This window comes from Rattus norvegicus, chromosome 18 (assembly GCF_036323735.1).
Source record: "Rattus norvegicus strain BN/NHsdMcwi chromosome 18, GRCr8, whole genome shotgun sequence".
NCBI classification, from domain to species: Eukaryota; Metazoa; Chordata; class Mammalia; order Rodentia; family Muridae; genus Rattus; species Rattus norvegicus.
Window position 1 is genome coordinate 58,247,566 of NC_086036.1, and position 27,552 is coordinate 58,275,117.

General features: G+C 42.7%; 1 protein-coding gene and 2 long non-coding RNA genes across 23 annotated transcripts in view; 1 reads left to right on the plus strand and 2 right to left on the minus strand.

Moving 5' to 3' along the window:
• The window catches only part of Fbxo38 (F-box protein 38), a 47,068-nt gene extending 20,313 nt beyond the window's left edge, over positions 1–26,755 (minus strand). For 5 of the 21 annotated variants that reach the window (XM_039096816.1, XM_039096815.1, XM_006254825.4 and 2 more), the window contains exons 1-10: positions 26,574–26,707; positions 18,907–19,040; positions 18,271–18,456; positions 13,665–13,798; positions 11,661–11,824; positions 11,287–11,452; positions 8,214–8,351; positions 7,057–7,194; positions 4,671–4,764; positions 3,401–3,531 (exon numbers count right to left, since the gene is read on the minus strand). In XM_039096816.1, coding sequence (XP_038952744.1) covers positions 3,401–3,531; positions 4,671–4,764; positions 7,057–7,194; positions 8,214–8,351; positions 11,287–11,452; positions 11,661–11,824; positions 13,665–13,798; positions 18,271–18,398 — 1,093 coding nt within the window. In that variant the 5' untranslated portion in view covers positions 18,399–18,456; positions 18,907–19,040; positions 26,574–26,707. Of the gene's footprint in view, positions 1–3,400; positions 3,532–4,670; positions 4,765–7,056; positions 7,195–8,213; positions 8,352–11,286; positions 11,453–11,660; positions 11,825–13,664; positions 13,799–18,270; positions 18,457–18,906; positions 19,041–26,573 lie in introns of all 21 variants that reach the window. The other 16 variants (XM_063277341.1, XM_063277333.1, XM_063277338.1 and 13 more) reach the window with 6 other exon arrangements.
• On the plus strand, positions 1,952–27,022 carry LOC120098287 (uncharacterized). The gene is made up of 4 exons (XR_005496454.2): positions 1,952–2,174; positions 12,389–12,479; positions 13,073–13,231; positions 26,494–27,022. It is a non-coding gene; the product is annotated as an uncharacterized LOC120098287 (long non-coding RNA).
• On the minus strand, positions 6,214–7,044 carry LOC134483040 (uncharacterized). The gene is made up of 2 exons (XR_010059858.1): positions 6,817–7,044; positions 6,214–6,772 (listed from the first exon to the last, which is right to left on the minus strand). It is a non-coding gene; the product is annotated as an uncharacterized LOC134483040 (long non-coding RNA).
• Positions 27,023–27,552: the final 530 nt, after the last annotated feature.

Consider the following 27,552-nt stretch of genomic DNA (forward strand, 5'->3'; position numbering starts at 1 on the left):
ATCTTATCTTTTAAAAAAAAGAGCCAAAATGCCCTCTTCTGGTGTGTCTGAAGACAGCTACAGTGTACTTATATATAATAAATAAATAGATCTAAAAAAAAAAACCAAACCAAAACCATAAAAAAGAAAGGTGATAGGTGTCTACCTGTCCCCTGAACTGGATTCTAATTCAGACACATCGCACTGGTCAGGCAACAATCTTGAGGGAGGACCAGGGGAGGGAGAGAAGATATGTAAATCATCCTAAATCATATCACGGGACCCACACTTCATCTCTTGCATATTCTCTCTTCCGTAAGGTTGGTCCTCACTCATCAGGACAGTTAACTCTTTGAGCGATCGTCTGTTCCTTCGTGTGTCGTCAGTATGTGGGTGGTACTAGGAAGAATTACCACACACGGGCTAGATTCCTTCTAAGTAACTGAGCAACCCTGCAAAGAAAACTCACTGGGCCTTCCAGGAACCATCTTGAGCAATAGAGCAAGGTGTATCTTTAGCCTGAACTACGTGGAAATGTGTGTTAACCCATCAGTCCACCCCAAGCACTACTTACTGCATTAACTCTCCACATAGTTCACACTCTACCCACCATCAGCATTTGCTGGTATTTCCTGCAGAAGTCACCTTACCCTATCCTTAACATCAACCTCCTTGCTACTTTTTGGACTTGAAGACTGCATTCTCCCTTATGATGAGTAAAATCTTGAACTGACTCTATTTATTAGGTGCTGTCCACACAAATGCTCCACTGTAAAAGGACAAATGCATGTATGTCCTGCCTTTAATGCAAGCCATCCCTGCCTGAGGCTTTCTACTGCCTTTAATTCTTAAAACCCTGATACAGCAGGCATTCATTTCTGTTCCTTTTCTCCTCCTTTTTAGCTTACAGGGCAGCTAAAGGTAAAAACCACTACTTACTGACTACCTCAAGTATTAAAGATGGCTATAAATGTATTTTGGTTTTGCTGTTACTTGGCGATGGCCTCAAGTAGCCTAGGATGGTGTCTCGCATTCCTAATTCTCCTTCCTTCCTGTGCCACCAAACTTGGCTGTATTTATCATTTTTCAATGTCTGCTCAGAGCCATTCAAGAGAAAAGCAGGGAAGTCCTTAAGTATCTTATTATACAATCTTATGACTAACAACAGGCAACTCTCAATTCTCTCTGTCTCCTCCCCCGACCCCCCAGCCCTATTCTAGAACTTAAGTCTGTATTTCTTAGTTTCCAACCTGATCGGCTGCCCACAAATGCATGTGAACGAAGACTCCTTCTCTAAGTACTCCTCGGGTCCCTGAGTCCCAGCCATCTTTATTTCTAGGACACAAGAGCATCGGTTTGACAGTATGCTCACCGCCTGACCTGTGACTGCCAACCTTAGCAAGTGCTAGAGGACAAAGGTGGTGTTTCTATTTTAGCTATTTTGCTAGACAAAGAAAGTGACTTGACTTCCACAAGAAAATCCCATTCCGTCACCTTCCTGCTTCCAGCTATGAATCACTAAGACGGCAGATGAAATGAGCAAGAATGAGCCCTGACCACTTCTCCTCTTCATTTTCTGCCTGGTGTGTATGGGTACCTCTGTGTGCTGTGGTGCTCACGGGGAGGTCGGAGGACAGTCTCTGGCGTCAGTCTTTGTTTTCTGTATTCTTTGAGATAGGGTTTCTTGCTTTGATGCAATGGCAGGCTAGCTGTTATGAGAACACCTAGGGACTTGCCTGTTTATACCTCCCCCCATCTAAAGGAAAGCTGGATTATAGATAGATTCTTAAGACATGTGTTACCTCATCCAGCTTTAGTTGGTTCTGGGAAACGAGTCCTCATGCTGACCTGGCAATCACTGTAGCCACTGACCCAGCTCCCTAGCTTGTGTCCCTCTTAAAATGGCCTGTAACCTAACACTTATCCTTACAGACTCCCTGGCAGTCTACGGAGAAGCAGAGTCCATATTTAGGCAAGTTGAATAGTCTAAAAATGGAAGGGCTTATAAAAAGGCTAACACCAAGAACCTTCTGAGTATGAAACAAATTGCTTTGAAAAGTATGAAATAATGGTAGTCAAGAAGTAGTGTTTATATCCTACTGAAAACATGTGGTGAGGTGAGAGAATACAACAGGGCAGAACTGCTGTAAACACAGGAAGCGGCCGCCTAACCCTGCAAGTGGTTTTAACAACAGGTAAGCCGTCAGGAGACCTAAGGGTGGCTATCCCGAGGATAGGGCATTGTTAAGCTATAGATCTTCGGAGCAAAAAGTCCTATAAGAACAGATTCTGACATCAGGGGCACCAGTACTCCGATGCTACACAAACAGGATACCAGCAGCTTCTTTCATAACTAGAAAAGTTGGATAAGAAAAGGGTTAATTTTCTATGAAACCATTCTACTATCTTAACCTCTTAATGATGTTCTGATAAAACCTCATAGTTTTCAAGCTAGAGATTAAAAATGGTTCTGCTATCAAATTGGCTATAAATGGGTGCTTCGATTTTTTTAAAAAAAGAATCCTGCACCTATAATAATGAGAAGCTCAAAGACAAAGAAGTAAAAGCAACAAACAAAAGCGCAACCGCTGTACTAACTCTGAAAGGAACAAGGAGGGGAGTCATGGGTTCCGTCCAGGACTGTCCTATGCTTTGACCTAGGCTGTCTTGGTCAACAGTATTTTACCTTTCTATGTTCTCTAATGCATATTAGATCCAAAGGAAATACAAAAACCATCTGGTATGCCAGTGGATGTTCAAGAGTGTTTATAAACTATCTGACAAAAGATTAATTCTTGATAGAATGAAAACACACAGTTGTAAACTGTAACTATCTTAGAAATGTCATGTGGGGAGAAAGTTTGAATAATGAATCTGACTGACTTGAATTCAGCCCTAAGGGATGAGCTCCTAATTGTTAATGCACACGCAAAATGTTATCAAGCCAGCATCAATACCGTAAAACGGATACTAACCACTGTGTGCTCACAGTATCTGCAAAGTCCAGACCCCCAGCTGGCTTATTATGGAAATGCAAAATATGCACAAATGGGACCTCATCTGAGGAAACCGTCAAGAGCTCCAACGAATGTGACAGATCGAATTCAACAAACGGAACTGAGCAGATGAAGCAGAATCAGAAAGAAACGTGGACAATAGAGTGAGGACAACTGCAAACCCAGATAAGGTTCTCTTCACCCAGTGTTCATCACTGCAGCCCAAATGGCATGCGCACAGCAGTGGCCACGTGACAGAGGAACTCAGTCCGTGAAGTAAAACAATTCTCCAACATATGCAAGCCCAAGACACTAGATCGGCTTAGAGTCAAGAAAGTAAAGACACAGAATATTCATCGTTCAGTATTGAGTATATCACGCATGTTTTCCACAGCACATCCAGGTAATAAAGCATGATGTCTTACTCTGTAGCAAGAACTCATCTACATATCCCAGATGAAGGGTTTCAAATTGGGGAAACTCCAATTCTGCCATCTTCAGGGCAGAAAAGACACCATCTTTGGTTAAAGAAGGCTGGATGCGAACTTCATGTAACCTATAAACAGAAAAACATGTTAGGAAAACAATGGACTCAGAGACTTCCTGAAAACAGAACTTAGAATTAAGTTTATAATTTTACAAAAGTTACCACAGGTATCAAGAATGTTTCTCTCTTTCCATTAAAATACATCCATACATACAACAACAAAAACCAAGCAAACAAAACCTGAGATTTCTCTTTCAAGTGCAGCCTCACACTAGGCAGTACACTTGGCTATTCAACTAGTAACAATAAATCATACAGCAAGAATCCTAGTACCTGCTGCGAACCTCCTTTTCTCCTAAGAACTTCCTTAAGGATGACCTAAGTGAGGGGTAGAGCTGGCCGACAGCTCGGCGAGGACCACTGGCTATGCAGGGCTGACGACCCGAGTCACTAGACTCAGTCGGAAGAACCCACAGTGGAAAGTGGGAATTGGCGACCCAAAATTTTGTTCTCTGTGTATCCTATGCTGGTATCTAACAGTTTTCTTATGCTTGTGTTAATGCTTTACTTTTAATAAAGGAAACATGTCTGTGGTATATAAAAACACTAAGTTAAATTTAGAAACACTCATGTTTTATTTTTAATAGTCTACTAATGGTATCTATACTGGTAAAAATTTTTAATAAATGAATAAAAATTCAACTTAAGGAAAATATAAAAATGTAAGTAGAGATAGACCTCTAAGAGGAAGGAAATAGCTAATGTAATATAAAGTGTTATGAAGACACATTTCAAAGATTACAGACATTGCAACATTGCAAAGGCTGATTTAAGACAGATTTCTGACTAGGAAGTATATCATTAACTAAGACAATTTAGAAAACCATACAGATGGAGAACAGCTAGGGAAGGGGTTCAGATACCAGTGTCACCAATGTCTGTGCACACTACACTCAGGACTGCTTTCCTCTGTAGTGACACTATATGTCCTTCCAGGGCTGACCCGCCTAGAGCACAGGTCAAAGGGCTGTGGTTCTGAAGTCAGACAAACATGGAGTGATGCTGCCTGCTACTGACGTAGTTCCTTTGTGGATTAGATCCAAATGAGACAATCAAATCGATACACACGTACGAACGCCTACATTAGCTCCCAAGTTTTCTAAACTTCTAATCGTAGAACAAGAAAATATAAGTAAAGTTAGACACACCTTCTGGCAGCAGTGATGATGAGGTAACCAAGATCTACTTCAAGGGCATTCTTGCAAGCTCCTAAGACAATAGTGTGCAAATTCCTAAAACCACCTGATTAAAGAAAAAAGGAATAGAAATAAGCATTCTCTGACTGCAGACCTTTTGGAAAAGGAGCCGTAGAAAGCATTCCTTGTTTAAAGGTAAATGCTTTGTTGCTACAATCGAATTACCTCAAGGTGAATTATTCCTAGCGGTTACTCCCCAAAACAGATACTCACTCTGGAAACAGACTTTGAGCAGTTGAACACTTCAAGACTTAAGACAAAGAAAATGCTGAAAAGCCACAGGAAGTACTGCCACCTGCTGGTCAAATCCTGAACCACCAGAGACTCATGAAACAAGACAGCCCTGCTTTAACTTGGTTTCATGGTTGACTGCCCAAATTTTGTTCTAATTAATTAATTAACTTCCTGTACCAGTGCACACACCCGTGTGGGAGCCAGAGGTGCCTTTATTTCTTGTCACCTTATGCCTTAAGACACGGTCATTCTCTCACTGAGACTAGACCTTGCCATTTTGGCTACGTTGGCCGGCCATCGTCTGTCTCCACCTCCAGTGATGGCCCGTGTAACCTGGGTCTTCTGATTGCTGGGCCAGGTCCAGCTTGGTTGTACAGCAAGCACTTTCCCCACAGACATTTCTGCAGCCCCTTTCTTTTGTTGAAAGATATCACACCAAAAGGAAGGGCAGCAGACAAAAATCATTAATGCATAGCAAAACGATTTCACTTGAACACAAAGTCACCAGGCACGTACACTTCTGTGTTTGGCTTCACTGACCAAACGCTGCTATATGACTTCACCGGAGGGCTGTGGGTGGCTCTCCATTTGCTCCCTTGCACTGTGCAGAGCAGTATGTGAATATGCCACATTTTAATTACCTATGTTATGAATGGTCAATGTCTGGCTGTCCTCTTTGGGAGCCCATTAGTAACAACGCTTCTATAAACATACCTCACATGCATTTCTGGGTAAGCAAACATTCTTTTCTGTTGGGTTTAAAGCCAAGGGACAACTGTTGTGTGTATGGTCAATGTTAGCAGATGACATCTACCACCATTTCCAGGTAGAGGCTTCAGCTTTATTCACTCTTGCATTGTCTTGATGGTGCACACCAGCCAACACTACTGTCTCTCATACCAATACCGTCAGCGCTTCTGTGGCACACGGTAGCTTTAATTTGTACTTCCTAAGTCTTGTGGAAGTGCGTCTCTTTTCTTTGTTCCATGTTTACCAGTCGTGCGGATAAAGTCCTATGTGAAGATTGTGTTAGCCCTTTCCGGTTTCCCTAGGGGACACCTGCCTGTTTCTCAATTTCAAGGATTCCTTACATATTCTTAACACAAGCCAGCTGTCAGAGCGATCCATACTCAAGATGTCTTCCCGCTCTGTGTGCAGACCGCCTTTCACTCTTAGTCATGTCGTAATCATGACCTACAGCATCTGTCGGCTCTCTTCAGGCCTTCTCTCTAATGGACTGTGGGCTTCTTCACTCTTTTGATTTTTATCTCCTTTACTGAAATAAAAATGAAGGTAACACTGCTGGTCTACAGGAGCCTACTCCCATCTTGGACTGGTGCAATGCAGGGAGCTCGTCCCGACCTGACGAGGCGATAGCACGCCTACAGCACGCGAGCGAACGGACCTCAGCTTTACACTGTCAATGTTACCAGAGGAGTTTTATTCTATTCTATTCATTTTACTTTCTTTTCTATCTTACTTTATTAATAATTTGTATTAACTACATTTCTAGCTTTAAGTACTATATCTACACCATTTTTTTTTCTCATCAATAAAATGATTAGCAAACTGTTAGTTTCCTCTCTTGCAGCCAAGGGATACGAAGAGTTATTATCTGTCCAGGAACAGGCATGGAAACTCCCATACACTGTAATAAACACACAACAACAGTTCTAAAGCCTGAGCTCTTTTGGAGACCTAAGATGTTCAAGTCGTGCAGTAGCTCTCCTCAGAGGGCCACTGGGTCAGCAGTTCTAAGAAAGAGCTCAAGAAAGAAGGTTCTGTTTATTTACCAAGTAATGGATAACCAACCAGAAAACCTGCCGCATCCCTCTGTATAACCTGCCGCATCCCTCTGCATAACCTGCCGCATCCCTCTGCATTTGTCTTGAGAAGGTTTACATGCGTGAAAAGGCCAAGACTATTACTAACCCGTGCGTGCTCCTGGATTACTTACCTTCATCAAATACACCAGAAGGAAAGCAACGACAATTACAAATATGATTTTAAAAAACATTAAGAGACAACTAAACAAAGCCAAAAAAAAAAAAAAATCAGAAGCTAACTTTAAAAAAAATTGTTCGTAACTAAAAGAAACAGATACCTGATCTCCAGCTGTCTTCAACCACATGCTGGATGAGACCGCCCAGGAAAGGCACTCGAACCATCTCCAAGTGTTCCAAGTTCCGAGCAGAGGCCAGACCTGTTACCAAGGGCACGTATTTCAAGGAATTTGTTGGTCCTGAAATAAGTAAACAAAAGTAAACAAATCTTAATACAGTAAACTATTCTAAATGATGACTCTTTCAACAGCAATTCAAACGAGTAACTTGGAAATGACATCGGCTGCTGTCTGGGCTCCAAGCCTTCCTCAATGGCCGTGCTAGTCTGCTAACCATAAACTTGTTACGCAGAAGAATAGTTCAACGAATGTTAAGATATGCAGTATGTTTTGACATATACTTATGCCAATAATTTTCATTCAAAACAAGTGGAACAAAAACCTCAAGAAGAAAATCTGATCCTTCACTCAAATGAGCTGCTTTTCCATTCTATCATCTCTTTATGTCAGGAGTACGTTAGAGACAAGCAAAGACCAAAAAAGCAACAGCCTGTCCATTAAGACTTCCAATGGAGAAAGAGCAGATATATAATCCCAAAAGGGTAAAAAGACCAAATACATGAAATACCAAGGACACGCTGCACTCCGTAACAAGGAATAAAGAGAAGAGAAAGATGCCAAGAAAAGCAGGCTCTAAACCCCACGAATAGACTTGAAAGAGGACAGATGCATCTCAGGGCGAGACAACAGTGGTCACCGACAATACACGGTCAGAAGCCGCACAGCCGTGTAGACAGCAAACGGGTCTTATTACATTAAGACCAGACAGGGAGAAGCCTGGAGAGAAGTTACCCTTGCACTGCAGACAACCGACTAGGGCGCTAAAGGCTTTGTTTAGCTGAGGAACATCGTAAAAACAAAGCATAATGTGTAATAACTGTTCCTAATACTTAGAAAATCAGAAACTAAAGACGGAAATGTATTAAAACAATCCAGTGGACTAAAAGTCAAGCTTATAAAACACTAAGCTAGTCTGTTGTTTTTTGTTTTTGCTAATGTTATATTTCAAGTAAAACAAAAATATGCCGCATTCACAAATTGTAGGAGTCAAAACCATAGGCAGTAATTACATAGTTTTCAGGACAAGTGCCATTTTACAATGGTGTACGTTTAAGTCACCCATAACTGTATAGGGTTACCTGCGCAGTTCCTCATGACAAAAGTCCGCAAGCTGATGCAGAGGAAATCCTTGAACGGCTGTGGTTTAGTGAGTCTCACCCACTTCATGTACAGGTGCCTCAGCATAGGAATACAAGGGATTTCAGGAACATTGACCCCTAGAGCACACACACAAAAGGACATGGAAGTGACTCTGTAAAAACCCATGAAAAGACTCTGCAGCCTTCATACAGTCTGCTAAAGTCCAGTTTTCAACTGAGAGTTTACCCTTCAAGGAGATTTTTATCAGAACCAATTACATAATTAAAGTCTACCAGATTTGGTTTATTTAAAACAGGCTATTAAAGAACTTTTATGAAAACCATATTATAAAGAATGAGACTTAAAATTTATTTCTGTGTTTTAAATGCACATCTACCTCATGGCCAGACCTTGTAAGATACAAATTAAAAATAAGTTTCTCAAAGTACAACTGTGAGGCGGGAGGCGTGTTACACAATATCGTAGGGCTGCCAATCACCACTAACTACTCCCCCACCATAAGAAGAACTTTCTCAGCACAAAGGGAGGCCAAATGAGTTTTAATATTATGGTGTGTGGTCGACAAGAGACACCTTGATGTCATTTACACAATTCTAGGGATTTTATTAGGCATCTGTAACTATGTGGGAGACGCTTTGGGGAAACTCGGACAGCTCTTTATCTTTTTTTTTTTTTTTTTTTTTTTTTGGTTCTTTTTTTTTCGGAGCTGGGGACCGAACCCAGGGCCTTGTGTTTCCTAGGTAAGCGCTCTACCACTGAGCTAAATCCCCAGCCCTGCTCTTTATCTTAATATCTCAAACAGTGAGGGTATGTTATGCCTTTGATGAATCTTATATACAGAAGCTAATCTGGAAAAGGGGACGGGTGCCCAGTGGGAGAGACAGCAGCAGATATGGAAGGAGACCGATACTTGTAAATCCTAAAGGAAAGAGGGAGCTTCAGAAACCTGCTCCAGGGCCTGTCTTCTCAAAATGGCACTTTTAGTTGTTATGTAAACACACCATATAGCAACAGATGGGAAATAAAAATGAGGGTAAGACCAAAGGGATAAAACCAGACCAAGAGGGGTACAGGATTCACCTTTGTGTCTATCACGAAGGTGTCTGTCCTACTGGCTATGTGAGTCAAAGGGCGAGACACAAAAGATCCAAAGATAGCCACCTGAGCTCAGTCCTAATCTTGGCCAAATTTAGCCTATAAACACAGGGTCACCATATAGTGAGTACTAAGCGATGCGTCAATAACATAAATAATTCATTTCAGTGAAACTTACCAAAGCCTGTAATTTCAATTAACTGGTACAGGAATTACAGAAAATGTAAAGATAAAAAAAAGTCTTCTACCTTGAGGTTACATCGTAACTTCAGAAGTAAAACCTCTTCATCACTTAAAAATTCAAATATTCAAATCCTTGCTCAGACTCATCCCACAATCTTACAAATGAAAGGGGTCTCGACTATCCATCCTTCTGCAGTCACAGTCTTACAAATGAGAGGGGTTCTTGACTATCCACCCTTCTGTAGTCACGCATCTGACTTAGGCCCTAGCCTGTATTAAACACCAGGTCCTCCTAGGACTATTACAGAAACTTCTAGATCCTCAGAATATCCACAATATTTGGAGTAATCTTTGGGAAATAGTCAACATAAACATTAATAGGATAATAAGATAATACTCTTAAAAATAAAATATAAGCTTGAAATATTAAGAAAGCATGGAACTAAAACTGTTTGGGCTAAGGATAGAGCTGGGGTGATAAGGGCACCCGCCTGGCATGCACAGAGGCCTACCTGGATCTCATCTCTGTCTGACACCACATAAAACTGGGCATGGTAGTGCATGCCTATAATCCAAGCATTTGAGAAGAAGGGACACCAGAAATTCAGGGTCACCCTTAGCTATCTAGTAAGTTTGAGGCCAGCCTAAGCTACATAAAATTCTGTCTCTAAATAAATAAAAAATAAAATGTTACACTGTTTCTTAGCAGACTAAGCCAAGGATTTAAAGTTAAACTGATCAAATACGTTCCACTGTTGAAATTACTGTGATTTAATTTTACAGAGCACACATGAGGGAAAGGACAACGTAACAGTGCAAACAAAGCAATCCCTGGAAAAGAACACTCATTCCATCACCGTGTATGTGAGAACAAGGGAAGAAACAGAATGCTCATTCCAGGGACTCTAGATAGAAGAGCACGTTATATTTTTAACTTGATGAGAAGAACTAACAATTGTCTAGGGTTTTGTAATTGAGGGTTTAGTAGGTACTACCTTTCCCTGTCTGTTTCAACTTAAGTAAATTAACGGGGTGTGGTGATGCACACCATGGTGGGGCACACTGCCATGCCCACATCCAGTAACTAGAAAAACAAAGATGGATACAGAGCTCATGGCCAACCTGAGCCACACAGAAGATCCCGACTCCTTTCTTTTATACTAACGAGGAATTTAAGTAAATTACAAAAGTTTAATTCCTTAGTTTCTATATGTAGAATGAGCCAGATGACACAGTAAAATATTACCTATGACTTAGTAGACAAAAGCACGTGCGCCGGGCAGTAAGGCACTTGCCATGCCAGCCTGATGACCTAGTTCCCTCCACGGAACCCGTTTCTGGATGGAAAGAGAACTGACTATATACCCCTGTCCTTTCACCTCCATATGCGCACCATGGCACACACATGCCCACACATCATACACGCAAGCACAACAAATTGAAATAAAATTCCTCCTCTCAAAAAGTTGTCCTGGAGATCTCTTCCTCTACAGGGCATAATGAGAGTAAAGGCAGAGTTCTAGCTTGACGGGAAAGCACAAAAAAAGATAAAACCTTCAAAACTGTCTTCAACACAGCAACTGACTGCATAAAAAGCAACGTCTGCCCTGAGATCTTTACTAATGGAAAATCGGAGCTTTTACACAAGTCTCACAAGCACTTCTTGTTCTATAACCAATCAGTAAGACAACATTGAGAACTTTGTAACTGTTTCAGTGAATAGTTACCCAGTGTTTCAAGGCATGACAAGCGAACCAGAAAGCAGGTACTCACCAACTAAATGCAAAGTTTGGATTTTGGCTCCTATGGGGATTTTCAGTTTATTTTCAGGAGGAATCGGAAATGCTCCGTTACGATTACGAAATTTCCCCAAAATATGAACATGCGGCATATATGTCCAAATGGATTCTACCAACTCCAAATGAGATGTTTCTACACCCTAGAAAATAGCACCACGGCAAGCATAAGGAAGGCTTTCATTTCGTATCCCAAGTGTCTCTTTCTGTACAAGATGCTAACTGTGAAATGGAACTTACGACAAAGTGTGTTATGCGTGCAGTCTGCATGTGAGTGAATAAGCCCCAGTCCTTGTGATCCACTATTTCATCAACCACTGATGTTCCTAGATGGCCCAACAGCACACTTACCACCAGGTTTGGGCAGGCTTGCAAGGCCTCCAGGACCCCTGGAATGCTGAAAGCCTCATGGCCCCTCACTCTCCGCCTCTCGAGGTATCTAGGGTGAAGGCCGTACAGCTGCTCGACATCCGGCATCTTCTTCAAAAGTGTCAGGAAACTGCAATCTGTGAAGCCTGAGGGGGCCAGAAGCATTCAGAACAGCTTCATAAGTATGTACTAAATACTTACAAGTTTCAACAAAAATCCAAACAGAAAGGGTTCCCTGTGACAGTTCTGTAAGCTGATCCCACAGCTGAGGAAACCATTCCAACAGAAGGTGTGCCGGCCGGTCTCACGTGGGCAGTGCGTCACACATGCGGCCTGCACGCTAGGTCCACCGTCCTAACCGTTCCGTCCAACTGCTCTTTTACATGTCTATTATTTGCCATTACGTCAGACAGCTCATTAAAAAAAGAGCCATTGAATGTGAGCAGATGCTGAGAGGGTAAACCAAACCAAACCAAACAAACTGTGTATCTGGGAGGCCAGCTGTGCTCTGGAGCAGACATCAACAAGCGGCAAACAGAGTCAGACAAACCCTCCCGAAGGAGCTACTGGTTAAAACGTACAGAGCCAGGTCACAGGCATGTTTTCTATTACTGGAGTCTCAACACATCTGAAAGCCACTAATAACAAAATATTAAGTTTCCAACTAAATCAAAATACTGAAGCATTTACAAATTGTTCTATTTGTACAGGGCTAATCCAGAGCTGCTAACTCTACGATCACCCGGGGAAGGCTAACAGAGACGGGATAGAACTCCAGGGTTCACACGTATGAGACACCAGGTACTTCTAGCCAGACACAGGGCTTCGGCTGGGCATGGCAGCACATGTATCTAACCTCAGCTCTCGGGGGTGAGGGCACAGATAGGTGAATCTTTATGAATTTAAGGCCAGTACGGTCTACACAGTGCATTCCAGCCAGCGGAGGCTATGCAGTAAGAACCAGTCCTGAAATACTGATCCAGGGCTTACACTTTAGAACAGGCCAGTGCAGCATTGAACACATTTAATGTCGTCTCCTCTTACAGACTGCTGTGGCCACTTTCTTTTATACTCACTGAAAGACGAAAAGCTTTGGGCTGCGGGTATTTATTACAGTCTGAAAACTGGCCATGGGCACACAGATTCTTCCTAATTTGATAAGTGCCCTGATGTTAATGCTAAGCTTGGAGCATAAGGGACCTCTGCCACCCCCTGGAATCCTGTTTGCAACCCCTACTAAAGCAAATCCAACCCAGAATGAGATAATTACTCTCATGCTGCCCTGCCCGATTTCTTGCCTACCTCAAACCACCACTCTCTAGAGTTAAATGAACACCTTCCCTTCACACTGCTTCCTAAGTGACTAATGACAACTGTGTTTTGTCTCCTGTAAGCTGATTCCAGCCTGGCATTGCAATGTTCTTTTCAAGAATGTGAATGCTGCAATCTCTTGAACCATAGCACCACAAGTCATAGCACCACGAGCTGCACACTACAGAACTCTGGAGGGAATCTGTCCAGGGAGCTCTTCAGCCTCCACTTCTATGCTTCTGGTAAGGACTTCCTTCATGTTCTATAGCTGTTGTTGAGTTTGTCTGCCTCAGCCTCAAGCCATGTTCAAAGTCTCATGGTCTCAGTACTATTTTTTAAAAGCATGATTTTAAAAGACTCTAGTTCATAAGCGACACACAAGCATACTAATTAACAGACAACTGTTAAAGAAGGCAGCCCTTTCTATTAATATTTTAATAAGAGCTTCCCATGACCTATTCAGACATGTGCACCATAGGTACCCATCATTTTTGTCCCCCTTCTTCCTGCTAGACCCACCTTCTTCCTCCCTCCAAACAGTCCCCTTCCGCTTTTATGACATAAATCGGTTACCTTAAAATAAAAAAAAAAATAATAAAGAATCACATTCTATAGACACCATTTTTATGACTTTATAATAGGGCTCAAATAACTTAAAAAGCTCTGTGTACTCACCACTTGGCATATATTCCCACCACCGCCCTGCGCAGAGATCCACCACTCTCACAACTCTCAGATACAGAGTAACTGCTTCCTTTAGCTTCCGAGAAAGACATTCCATGCACATGATATCCTGCAGTGGCAGGTACCTTGGTAATGGAAAGAAATAATCAAGAATGCACGCAGGTCTTTCCCCTCTCTCCTGCTCCCACCCTTTAAATGACGTGAGGTCCGAGGAACACTTGTGGCACTTTAAATGTGTAGGGTCATTCCGTTCACAACTTTTTTTCTTAGTTTGTTTTATGTTTTGCCTGAATGTATGTATTTGTACAACATGCACTCCTGGTGACCTTACAGGTCAGAAGAGGGTGTTGGATGCCTAGGACTGGAGTTACACATGGTTGTGAGATACCACGTGGGGGCTAGGACTCGAACCAGCATCCTCTGCAAGAGCAACACATGCTCTTAGCCACTGAGCCATCTCTCCGGCCCCCACTCAGCTGCTAAGTAATACGGTGAGGTGGCAGCCACTGAGCACCAAATAAAGAACTAAGTTCCTCCCATGGGACAGTTGACAAAACTTACAGTGCTTCCCGTAGGAGTTCAAGGACAAAGTATGGAACGAAATATAAACAGACCAGAGGCAGAAACAGTGCAAAGAGAGAACAAAGCAAACCAAATCCTCTGCACAGTTCAAGGCGGACAAGGGAAGGAGACAGAAGGAATGGGACGACAGACAACATCCCGGGCCATCTTCACAGCACAGGTTCCCTGTAGTTCCCTCCCAGCTCTCACTGCTCCTCCAAATGCCTTTCTCCACGTACACGCGCATGTGTGCTGACTTACGGCACACATCTTTCACATGTACTGCCATATGTGTTGCAAGCCTTTCCTTCAATTTCCTCTCTTCCCAATCTTCTTTTGTTAATATTTAATTTTTTTTTACTTAATTCATTTTACATCCCTCTCACTGCCCCCTTCTACATCACCCCCTCCAACTCCCTTACCCCATGCCCTCACCCCTTCTCCTCTGAGTGGGTGGGGGCCTCACAGGATCTCCCCCTCTCCCCCACCTCTAGCACTTTAAGTCTTCATGGCTAGGTTCATCCTTTACCTCTGAGGCCAGACAAAGCAGCCCAGCTAGAAGAACATATCCCACATATAGGCAATAGCTTTGGGGATAGCCTCCACTCTAGTTCTTCAGGACCTACATGAAGACCAAGCCGCACATCTGCTACATGAGTGCGGGAAGGCCTAGGTCTAGCCTGTGTATGTTCTCTGGTTTTTGTGGTTCAGTCTCTGAGAGCCCCCAAGGGTCCAGGTGAGTTGACTCTGTTGGTCTTCCTGTGGAGTTCCTATCCTCCCTGGGGCCTGCAATCCTTCCTATTCCTCTGTAAGAATTCCCAAGTTTCATCCACTGAGGCAGATGGAGGGAGGGAACTGAAGTGAGAGGAGATGGGGAGGGGAATGGGGGGGTCAGGATTAGGTGTGAGGAGGGGCAGGAGAGATGACCAGATGGCCATGAGTGTGAATGGAAATCTGCAACTGGTGGGGGTAGAGAGGTGGAGGGGCATCTCCAGGACTAGACAGAGACCTGAGATAAGGGAAGCACCAAGAGTCATTGAGGAAGACCAGAGCTGTGACTAACTACACTGGGGATATGGAACCTGAAGAGGCCACCTCCTATAGCCAGGCTGGAACCCCAGTGGAGCAAGAGAGAGATATCAGCCCTCACACAAAACTTTCAACCCAAAATTTATCCTGTTCATAGGGTACAGGGTCACAGCTGTATTACAAGGAAAGCAGCTGTCTTTACCCAGTGGGTACAGGGTCACAGCTGTATTACAAGGGAGAGCAACTGGCTATCTTTTTGCCACACAACCCTTGTCCAGTTCCTTTTTCCTCCTTGGGGCCACCCTGTCCCTGGTCCTCTAGTTAAGAGCTCCTGTGGCAGGGTTAGTTCCTGTTGCCACCAGTCTCCCGGATGAGTCTGCAACATTCTTCCCTGGTTCCTTGATCTGAACCTACAACTGTGTAACAAATTCCTTATCTGAATTATCTTCAAAGTCCTGCTGGGGTACCTTCCTCATCTGCTGGGAGCTTCATTCATCAGGCAGGGCTACTGCTAGGCCATTTTAAATGTAGTGAAACTGGCTTGAAAGGCTGAGCCTACAGGAAGTCCTACAGCGAGGTAAGTGGGAAGAGCTATGCCCACATGCTGCAGGCTGATTCTAATTCCAACAGCAAACGTACGAGTGCACGTTCAGTATCTTTCTACTGCACTGTGTTCAGACCACTGGCCCTTCCTCAAAGCTACTTAAATAAAGAGAATAAACTCAAATTAAATTTCCACCAAAACTATCACTGCTACTCCCTAGAGGTTAAAACAATTTTCAGAAGATAGATGACTACATATTATATAAGCAATGAAAAAGACTGAATTTGCTTTCTAAATCAAGTTTCACACTATTCTAATATTCTTACTATCATCCAAAATATCTGCCTGAGATAGTTTTACAACTTCTGAGTAAAAAGAAACCAGGATGATTTTCCATTAAATTTGTCCTAAGGAGTAGAAATACATGATTTTCTATGATGGATGTGGTTAAAAACCCAGCATTAAAAGGATACACAGAAAGTGGACACATAACAAGAACCAATTTTATGTGAAAAATAACATAATGAATCCTAATTTTTCATAAGTTATAAAACCATATTATAAAAGTACATAAGTACATTTTAGAAAAGAGTAAACAAAGATTAAATTTCTTTTTAAGAGAGACCAATTATTTTCTTTTTTGGTCTCAAGAATATGGTAAGTAATTATCACCCAATTGCAGCAGGGGTCTTCAGATGAAATAAAACTTATTTATTCTAAAAAAAAAAAAAAAAAAAACCCAGGCCACGAACATAGGGCAGCTCAGAGTTTCTGCACGCAGTTAATGTTTTTCAAGTTCATTAGAAACAGTACAAGCTCCCTTTGCCTGATTCTCGTCCTTACATCTGAATAATCCACCCAACCGGAAACCAGTATCTGCTTTCAATGTAACATATGGTCCAATGTGTCCACAATAGATCCAAACATTTTAAATTATTTCTGAGACATAATTTTTGCACATTTTTATGGGGTTGGCATGATCAATCAAGGTAACGTACAATATGAAGTGACCATCAATCAACATCTAACGATTATAAGTATGCTTCAGAAATTTAGCATTTAACTCTTCCCATTTATAATAATGCTATAATATCTGATACATAGACATGTTTTTTGGGTTTTTTCTCCAATGTTTGTAGGCTCTAAGATCATCACCTATCCATCTTTTCCACAAGAATATGGAAACCAACTTTGGAAACTAGTTCTCTTCGTGATTTTGAATACACATATGCAGCCCAGTTTGTTCTGCCCAGCTTGGCCTGCTATTCTCTTCAGCTCTTAACCCGACTACACTGTATTCACTGTATTTTAAATGCAGCTGAACACTGGTACAGTCAGTTGCCTTTCCTGAAACTTTTAGCATTTCCACATACTTTTTTCTAGCACATGAATTTTAACATCATTTTGTTAAAGTAGAAAAGATACCTACTGTTTTAATTGGGGCTTTTAATCTCGGATATTAACTATCAAAAACCACACTATGCCAGTGAAGATAAAAGGTACAGAAGATTAAAAAGATTCAACAGTATATTATATTACAAAAGCAAAGTGCTCATGACTCCTTAAGTAACTTACTACTGCTTAAAAACCTCGTAATCTGAAAATATTAATAATGTGCGCAATTCAACACACTTCTGAGACCTTACTTGGTAGGATGCTTTTGTGGGTGCATAATCTAATCTAATGATAATAATCTAATAAGAAAGAAAACGTAGCGGCTTAGAAAATTTAATTATAAGCTCGGCAAAAAGACAAACCAGAAATGAACCATATGTGAGACAAGGGAAATTTTGAGTACTGTGTCACATGTACCATTGACAGAATAGAAAGCAAAGACTAACATGGTAACTGAAAATATTGGTTGCAACATAAAGAGAACAAAATACAGGATCATTACGTCACACATCCATGTCTTGTAATGAGTGCTTTCAAAACAGTTTTGCCACCAAATCCTAAACACGTCTGTCCTAATCCTTGTTCATAGGCAGACCCCAGATGCTAACTTGAGTCTCTAACTCCAGAAAAGTATTCTAGTTTTTGAATGGTGTGGATAAAAAATAATGAAAGGAATGAAAACTGGAATATTTTCTTTCTTGGTTTAATAAATAGTTCTTAAAATACAGTTTGAGTAAGAAATATAATTTTACAGTTTGTTTTGGAGGTTTGGAAAGGGCGTAACAGTTAGAGTACTTGCTGTTCCTGCAGGACCCAGGTTTGAGTCCCTGCTACCAGTGTATACTGTCTATAACCCCAGATATAGGGGATCCAACACCCTCTTTCGATTTCATAGGCACTAAGCACACACACGGCACACAGACATATATTGACTGCACAGGACACACACACAGGTATGCCAGCAAAACACAGTACATATATGGTAAAATAAAGGAAAAAAGCTTTATAAAACATTAGTTTTTACTTTTACATTATAGATACATAAAAGTAATCCAAATGAAATCCCACCTGAAAATATGACATAGCACTTCATGTGACAGCTGGTTCATGTAGTCCTTCTCTTCATCAGCTGTCATTTCCTCGGGGACCTCACTGTCCATCACACACACTTTAACACTTTTCTTTCGTGGTCCCATGGCTGTGCTTCCCCTCAGTGTCAAAGATCAAATCTCTCCTGATTTTAGTTCAAAACACCTGATAGGCAAACAGAGCAGAGCAGCCTAAAGCACACGGAACTCAAGCACAAAGTGTCCCTATTAAAAGTGAGTTAAAATATTCTTTCAGGGTTACTAATGAGCAAAGCTGCAAAATACTGATGCCAGGACAATAGTACACCGTATGCAAATTTAAAAAGACATTAATTTCCTCTAAAGACAGAATATCTTTTCCTGAAGATCAGTTTAGAGTGAATGAACCCAAGAATAAAGTCTTCTTTTCTAATTTGCATTCTGGGGCTTCCCACCCAGCTGGTTCATTCAGTTTCTCCAGGCATCAATTTCTTCAGTGTGTAAAGCAAGATAATTAAACTAGGTAACAAGACTGCTTCTGGCTAGGAGCTCAGGATTCCAAACATGCATTCAAAATGGATACATAAAGGCATGTCTGATGTCACAGGAGTGAGCCTTTCAGCTATCGTGCCCTCACCTGCGTGTCATGAATACCAAGGAATCCAGCATTTCCTGTAAGCTAGCCCAACACAGCAGAGACTCTAGGACTCTGCCACAAATTGATCTACTTCCAGGAGAGGAATCGACCTTTGAAATTCTTCATTCTCCTACCTGTAAAGTGAGGGAATGAGACTTTACCTTCTGTGAATAGAATAAAACCAAACTGTAGACACTCTCCTTAAAAAAACCATACAGAACTTGCAATTTTGAAGGGCAAACTCACTTTTATATAGCATATACACTTTACTTTTAAAATGAAAGCTTAGTAAGGGAAAAGGACAAGGAAATTTTGGAAAATGAGGCAAGCAACAACATATTTTCTTCTGTTCATTGATATGTGAGTCTGAAAACATTTTAATGATGGTGGTCCAGATATAGAATAGTTATGAAATGTGGGCCTCTTTAGTATTATGATGCATTGCAGACAGAGTTGACAAGTGGAATCAGATTTATTCAGTTAATTCTTTAAGTCACATATGTCTTTATATACTTCAAAAGCTTGTAGCAAGCCTACCATCATGAACAAAAGACCTTGGAAGTCAGTGAGGAGCTAAGGAACCATGTACATGAACTTAGAACTTCAAGCTGAGATAAGTGGGATAAAGAAAGTAAACAGCTTTAAAGTAGCACAGAGCACACCAGCCTCTTTCATTCACTGCTGGCTTTTTTGAAGGAAAGGCCAACTGAAATGACATCTGAGAGATGATCAAAAAATAGGGTAACAAGAGAGTAGGAAAGTAAAAAAAAAAAAAAAAAAAATTCTAGGAGGCCCCAGAAGCATACGCCCCATGTTCTTGGGTGGTTCCCTGGGAGTTGGACCTTACTGGGCAGACAGAAACGCTGAAAGTCAGGTGGGCTGGGATCTGATGGAGAAACAGCAGCTCCCTGGATAATCACTGTACAGAGTTGAGCAGGGAGGCAGGGCTTATGATGTACAGCTGGATCAAGGAAACAGATTTAGCCAATCTCAACAGGCAAGCTGCCTCTGTAGGGACAGCTTTAGGCTGTAGACATTCAGGGGGAAAGCTACGGTGGCCATTTTCTGCATATATTATCAACATCCAAACGTGGATCAGAAGAGGAAGGGTTTGCCATTTTCCTCTAGGTTTGAGAAGCTGCGCCCACGTTAACAACACACATTCATGAGGTCCTCACACACTCAGGGCTGCCCGCATCCCCAGATATGCTAAACTTTCTCTGGGAAGGAAATCTGTTTTCAAAAGTGGAAACAAAACTACCGGCGTTAGGATGAAGGTGAAACAGACAGAAGATGAGGCTCACCTGATGGTAGGGTTCTAATCCTCTACACAATGAAACACTACTAGCCTGCCAAGGTGAGCATGCACCGTACTTGGGAAGTCTGGGCACCCCAGAATAAAAGGACACAGCTACTGAAATATGCATGGTTCCCAGGGATCCTTTGCTTTAGCAATTAACGGGAGCAAACATAGTCTAAATAAATCCTTAGATCCTTGTGCTCATCTCATCTCCTCTTCCCTCACTGAAAATTTCTTGTGGTTTCAGCATGCTCGCCAGTGCCTAGGTTCCAGTGTTCCACACATAACCCTATGCAGACTTCCTATTTGGTTACCTCAACTAGTCCCAACCCAGGAAGCAAGGAAATAAAGATTATAGAATGGGGTGTGGGTTCTTATCACAACGCTCATAATAGCATGGGCTAAAATAGCTCTCAACCTGTGGGCCCAGGACCCTGTTGGGGGTCACATATTAGATGTTCTGCATTTCAGATATTACAATTCAAAACAGTAGCAAAATTAGTTATGAAACTGCCTCAAAAATAAATATACAAACCAGTTTTTGACTGTATCACACCCACATTTTCCTGTTTTTTGTCACTCTCCTCCAACTGAAACTTCTTCTGTTACAGGACCTCCTGAACCTGCTTCTCAGGCTTGGGCTCCAAATGACCCTCTTCTCTGGGACCACTCATCACTAACTTCCCCACGCCACCTCTCTGTGCCCACTCTCTTGTCTCCATTGCCAGTTCCCCTGCAAACCCACTTCTCACTGACCAACTGCACCCACTCCTAAGGCTTCCGCTAATACAAATGCAAGCCCAGCACACAGCACACACTGTCTCCTACCGTGGTTCACTGAACTTCTATACTCTAAACTCTGACTGTCCTAACCACACCAGACCTCTCACTCTCCATGACTACTCGGTGGGCTATCACCTAATTTCCCACCATACTATTACTACATGCATTCCCACTGGCTTGTGGGACTCTCAATCCCCATCTAGGCTGCGGTGGTTGATGGCTTTCTGTGTGGTACCCAGCAGTGTGCCAGCAAGACCTACAGCAAAGGAAGCCATAGTTCAGGCTTTCAGTAGATCATTCACGAAATAAATGCTTATCACACCACATTTCACACTGAAGCTGCAGCAATCTTCTCAGCACATTCTTCTTACTAAGTTTTTAAAAAGTAAAAAGCACGGCATAGACTAAGTCTCGAGTATGATTTTATGCAGAGAGCAGTAAATGACAAATATGCCAGTGTTTTTTACACAGTATGAAGTGGTTCTCGTGTTCATCTTAATCACCAAGGTTTTCAGATTGCTCGTGCTTATGGGATTTCTTTAAAAGTGCAAAACAGAACAGAACAGAAAAGGAAATACAAGACAAGAAAATAATCAGCCTCTGACGAACCATGGCTCCCCAAGAGTAAGGATCTTTCCCCAGCCTCACCTTCTAGCCCTTCCCTGTGACTCCCGAGTACAGCAGCATCCAGTCAGCATTCTAAGCAGGGCTCTTTCCTTATATGTTATTTATTCTGGCCGAAGCAGTCATCTTGTCTTTCCCTCCCCCCCCCCCCATTTCCTTTTCTCTCTAGAAAACTATTAATTAGCCTTCAAAATTCAATTTAAATTGTAGGTGCTTTGTGCAAACGTCTTCCGTCCGAGTGCTCTCTGGAGCATGTGCTTCTCCAGAGTCTGTGTAATGTTAGATGCCACATTTTTGCCAGAAAAGGATCTCAAGCTCACCTCCAGGCACTAACAAGTCCTCACTCAAAATAGATCCATTGTTCCATAGGCACCCGCTAAGCATTCAACACTCCGGAGAGCACTTTGCTACCATAACATTCGATAATCTCGGCAGTAAATACTATCAGGCTAACCCAATAAAAACATGCAGACCAGCTATTTACAGTACGCAAGAGCTCTAACACACAATTAACTCGAACAGCCCTATTTATCTAGGGACTGCCCAGATGTTCAGACTAATCCTGCAGGAACGGAACACATGCTTCAGGTTTGAGAAGTTTGCCAGCCCTTCAAAAGACACGCACCTGACTTTTCTTTAGCTAGAAGGTTTGGGGACGGGAGGCCTGAGATGATGACATGGGGTAAGAGACAGACGTTGCGTCAGGAGGTTGATAGCGGAGGCCAGACTCTTCCTTGTCTGCCCCCATGAATCCACTGCTCTTACAGCACCTTGCTTTTATGACTATTATCTCTGACTATGCCTTATATTATTCTGCAGAGCTCTTCACACGCTTATTTAGTAACCCTCGGGGGCCCATATAGACTCTAAATTCCATATAGACTAGCCTTAATATAACTAAGTTTACAAAATTCATGTGTTTAGAGCTTAAAAATTATAGAGGTAAATCATCAAGAAGACAGGTATTTGACAAGCCCATGAAAGTGTAGTTAGCCTATCAAATGAATCTAAAACCAAAAACCAGTGACTAAAATTAAATGGAAGTTCATAGCACTTCCATTAGGCCTATTAATTAAGCATGTGTTCTTGCAAGTCCTTCCTGTACTGACAAGCACACACCTCTCCGGTAAAAGAGGCTATAAGGCTTTGGTGAAGGGAGGACTTGAGATGATACTGGGTAAGTGACAGACCTTTACATCAGGATGGTGATAGCCAAGGGGAAGCCTTCTTCAATACAAGCCAGTACCTCTGGGAACATTTAGGAGGAAGATCTTCATCAGGCAAGGGCTCCTTTATTTTTCCTTAGCCTTGTGCATGTAGACAAAAGACAACAGAACTGTCCACTCAAGTGGGCATCAGCCCATTTACATAACAAAACAAGCTAAGCTATGGTGCACATTCTCTGGGCCCTGTGCTCCTGCATGTGAGGAAAACACCAAGTGCTTCGTGACAAAGTCCCCTAAGTATCTCTTTGGGAAGGAGACTACTATGGTTTTCCTTACTGGCAAAAAGAATTAAAAAGCAAGTGGAGAGGAAGGAAACCACCACAGCTAACCTTTATTTTCCCCCCTTCCCAGCTTCTACATCCCCACACCACCTACCACCTAACATTCTGCTTCCCTGTAAGAGTGTGAAGATGGTTTAAGGGAGAGGAAGGTTACAAGAGAAGGCGAAGGCCAGTCTAACGCTCAGCAGCTGGCGAAGGATGCACCATGAGGGCGAAGGGCAGGTGACTGTAAACAGCCCATAAGTTAAATATGTGAAGAAGATGGCATTTTAAAATATATAGCATGATTTCTAAAGTTAGCAATTTTTGGAGGCTCTGAACCTCTAAGAAATGTTAATCTGACAGAAACTATCATCTATCCCTTAATATTAAACGCTAAAGGGGCCCTCAGCAACTACCTAGTTGCACTGCTGTTTTGTGGGTTACGAATTCAGCTGAGAATAGGACAGTGGCAGTTCTCTGGCCTACTCTCAAGCAGACAAAGTTACAAATAAAATTTCAGAGGCTCTTTTAGGTAAACAAAGAACTGGAGAGTATAAATCAGGAAGTCACTTGCCTTGGGTCAAATGTTAAGTGTCAGTCAGGCTCAGAAGACCCAGACTTCTCCACCTATGTAGCATTCCCTATGACTGTCAGTCCTCAGCCGCCACAGCTGTCGCTCCACATTCCAGAGCTCCATCACAAGGCCTAGAGATTGGCTTCAGTATGCTCCTAATAGAACTCTGACCATACCCTCCTCCACAAAACTGGGCTTCCACACAGTAGCTATACCCATCTGGGTAGTCCATTATCATTCCACAGGAGCCTGTCTACCATAGCTTGAGCAAGGAAACTTCAATTTTGTCCTGGCATCCCAAGCACAGTCTTAAGCCTGAGTCCTTTGCCAATGCCCTTTAAGCCAGGTCTTTCGAAAAAATGCCTCTCTAAGGCCTTCTCCTTCAGCCATCTCCTCAGCTGAAAAGACACTATAATAACCCGATGAAATCATTTGGGTTGCTCCTCAAATTGTGCCTGTCTTAAGCTTTAATGCTCTAACATTCCCTTGCTTGAAATTACACCTTTTTAATTGTGTACTTCTATCATAGATGTATTTACTTAACACTGTAGTGGGTAAGTCCGAAATCACCTGTGCCTACTTCCCAGATCCCTTAAACCCCTTTCCAACTGACAATCTTCCTCTACCTGATCTACCTTGTCAGTATTTTTTTTTTAACCACTGACTACTAATTAGAAAGGAGTAATTACTCCTCTCCCCTCCGAGACTCACTAGTGGCACTCCGGAACACTAGTATTTCACAGAGAAGAGCTAAACTAACATGACAAAACTAGCTGAAATTGCAGGGATCTGTTAAGAGTTTATTCCCCACAAGTCTGAATCAACGTCTTGATCTGTATAGAGTTGATGACGATTCTTTTGAAAAGACCCCTTTTTCTCGGTCACTAGTGTATCGGCATTCCTCCATCACCTCACTCATTCATCTACTGTTTGGTGAGTATGGGGTGGCAGCAAAGCCTTCCCACATGGTTCATCCTCTTAGATTCTACAGGTCAGTTTCCTTCTTCAATCATCCCAACTTACTAAGATCAAATGACATCTCGCTACCCTAAACAATGAACACAAACACAGAACAAAGATCTCCTCAAATCATCCCAATAGCCCTACACTGCCAAGGTCATTCCTGCCTACTCTTATGCCTCTTTATCTTCTGTTGGCTTCAGTTTGTTACATCAACGTGACCTTGTAAATCACCTAATTAATATTCACAGGACCCATTATGTATCCACTATGTAGGATGGACCCTCTTGCTCTCAAAGTGTCATCCAGCCGCCACACTGCTTTGATTTAAAAGGGGAGGGAAGGAGGAACCTACCCAGATGAAAGGGCAGGGAACCTAGTTCAACCCTTTATTTTACAAATAATGGAAATGAACACAGGAATGACATGCTGCCAGTCCCTGAGACAGAATGTGCACTTCTGAAATAAGGACCTAGGCTTTCGATTCCACTTCAAGACCAATCTTTACACCACCTAACTTTAGTGAAACCTAGTTTTCCCTTTCTCTTGTTATTCCCTTTAGACTAAAGATAAAACACGTACCTCAGGCACACAACCATTTAAACACACACACACACACACACACACACACACACACACACACACACACACTGTGTTGTCTGAATTCCTTCCCTAGAGAGACATAAGTCTCCCTTATGAGGCCCCAGTGACAAACTAAAGTACAAGGCCACCAAAGTTTACCCAGGGGAGCTAATGTGTTTATTGGGTTTACTTACATAGCATGCCTGAGGAGCTACAAACAGGAGGAGCCTGATGTGCTGGAAAGCAGCCAGATTTTCAATTCCAATGGTATGGATGGTGGCTTCCCTATAGCTGTACCCCTGGAATTCCTTTCCCCTCTTCAGTTAACCTTCCCAGACTATGTACTTTAGTACCTCCTTACCAAGAGGCCATCCACGATCAGAATTACACACAAATGGCCAAGAGGTATGGGAGGCAGAGTCCTGACTCTCAGGTGAGGGACCAGTGATCCCCCCCCCCCCCGCCCCCCAACACCTTCTACAAAGGAATGTCAACAAACAGCAGCGTCTTAAGCTGGAAGTCACATAAGCTTTGACACAGACTGTTGGCTGTTAAGCTTGAAGGATGACACTCTACAACACACACATACACTCTCCGAACACCCCGACACCCTTCTCCCACATACAGTACAACTGCAACATCACAATCTATGACAAGAGGGATAGGGTCTTTCTAGTCTTCTAAAAATGATAATTCTCAAACACAAGTTAAAAATCACAAGAGTATTCTCAGTCTATAACTACATAGTATGTGCTTCTCCATGTTCCAATTTCTCCCATCTCCAGAAAAACCATGGCTTTTGTGATGGGGTCGGGGTGAGAGAGATTAAGCCAGTGTCTACAACAATATTTTTCTCGAACAGATGAGACATTTCAGGTTCAAAACAATGAGGGGGATGGGCGGGCGGGGGTGGGGGGTGTGCCAAAAGAAATGACCACCAAATAAACAGCAACAGTGGGACAAAACCAGGGTCTCCAGTCTTTTTTCACACGATGGATTAACCGCATCATACAAGAGCTACTTCCTCAGCCGACTTAGAGCAGGCGTTCCTCAATTTACTGGCCTAAACGACTCAACATTAAAATCGTTGCATTGCTGACGCCTAGAGTGTGTGTTGGGGGAGGGGCCCAAAGTCTGGCCAAACCTCCCATTTGGCTGATGAAACCGAGACCCAGAGAAGGCTCTGCATGGTGGAATGGAAGGCTGGATGCCTTAGGAGCAAGGCCTGTTAAGGCCAGAACTACATTTCAGACACTCCTTTCTCGGTCGCTCTAGGCCCAAGAGTTCCTGAGCCCAAGATCGAAGATCTGGGCGGTGGAAGCCCCGGACCCCTCCATCTGCCCACAACCGCGCACCTCCACCTTCGCGACAGCCTCCCAGGCCGCGGCTCACTTACGCCGGCCCTCCGTCTGTTTTTGTGGTTGAGAGGGACGGAGAATCGCGACAAACTCTTCCTGCGGCCCCCACCTCCGCAGAGCTTCCGCTTCCGCTGCCTCTAGAGTCTTCCGAAGAAGTGTCATCGGGGGATGGGCCTGGGCGGGCCTCACTGCGTCCATGTTAAGTGTGGCTCCATCCCAGCAAAGCAGCCATGTTAAGAGTGGCATTTCCTGAAGCCTTTCAGCCTGCCCTTCTTCCGGTGACGTAAGGCTCCCCACCGGAAACGCCGGGAATCTTAGCTACTGCAGTTGGTACCTTGCAGCTCTTCCGTGGTGCTGGTAACTCTTGTGATCCTGGATATACACTGTCTCTCCTCTTCTTCATTGGCAAAATGAATGGTGCAATAAAAATATTTTCCAGCTACAAATTGGGCCCTTGATTTCGGGGCGTGGGTAAGTGGAGGGGCGCAAAGACTATTAAATCATTCTGTGATTTGCGAGCGTTGTCTTTGCATGTTTGTGGTTTATAGTCTCTTGAACATCACGGTTCTCACATCAGTGTTTCATTAATAAATGTGACACTGAGCCTTTATGAGTAGAGATCTGCTTGATAATTTTTCTTCGTCTACATTGTCTTCAGTGAGGACAGTTGTGACAATGTCACAAAACTGGACTGAAACCTAGAATTTTTTTTTAACCCATAGAGCTCTTGTCAGTGCACTTAGAGGCCTGTAACTAACACGCATGTAGGCACCCCAGGGAGACAGAGATCGTGTACATAGGAACATTTGGGACGCAATTTGACAAGGCGGGGTGAGGTAACTACTGATACTAAAGTAAATACGGTGTATGGGAGCACCATGCACAATGTTCTAATTATTCTTAATTTTTACCAGACTTATTAGTTCTTCCCTTACTAAGGATTAACATTAGCACCCTGGGCTGTAGCTTTTCATTC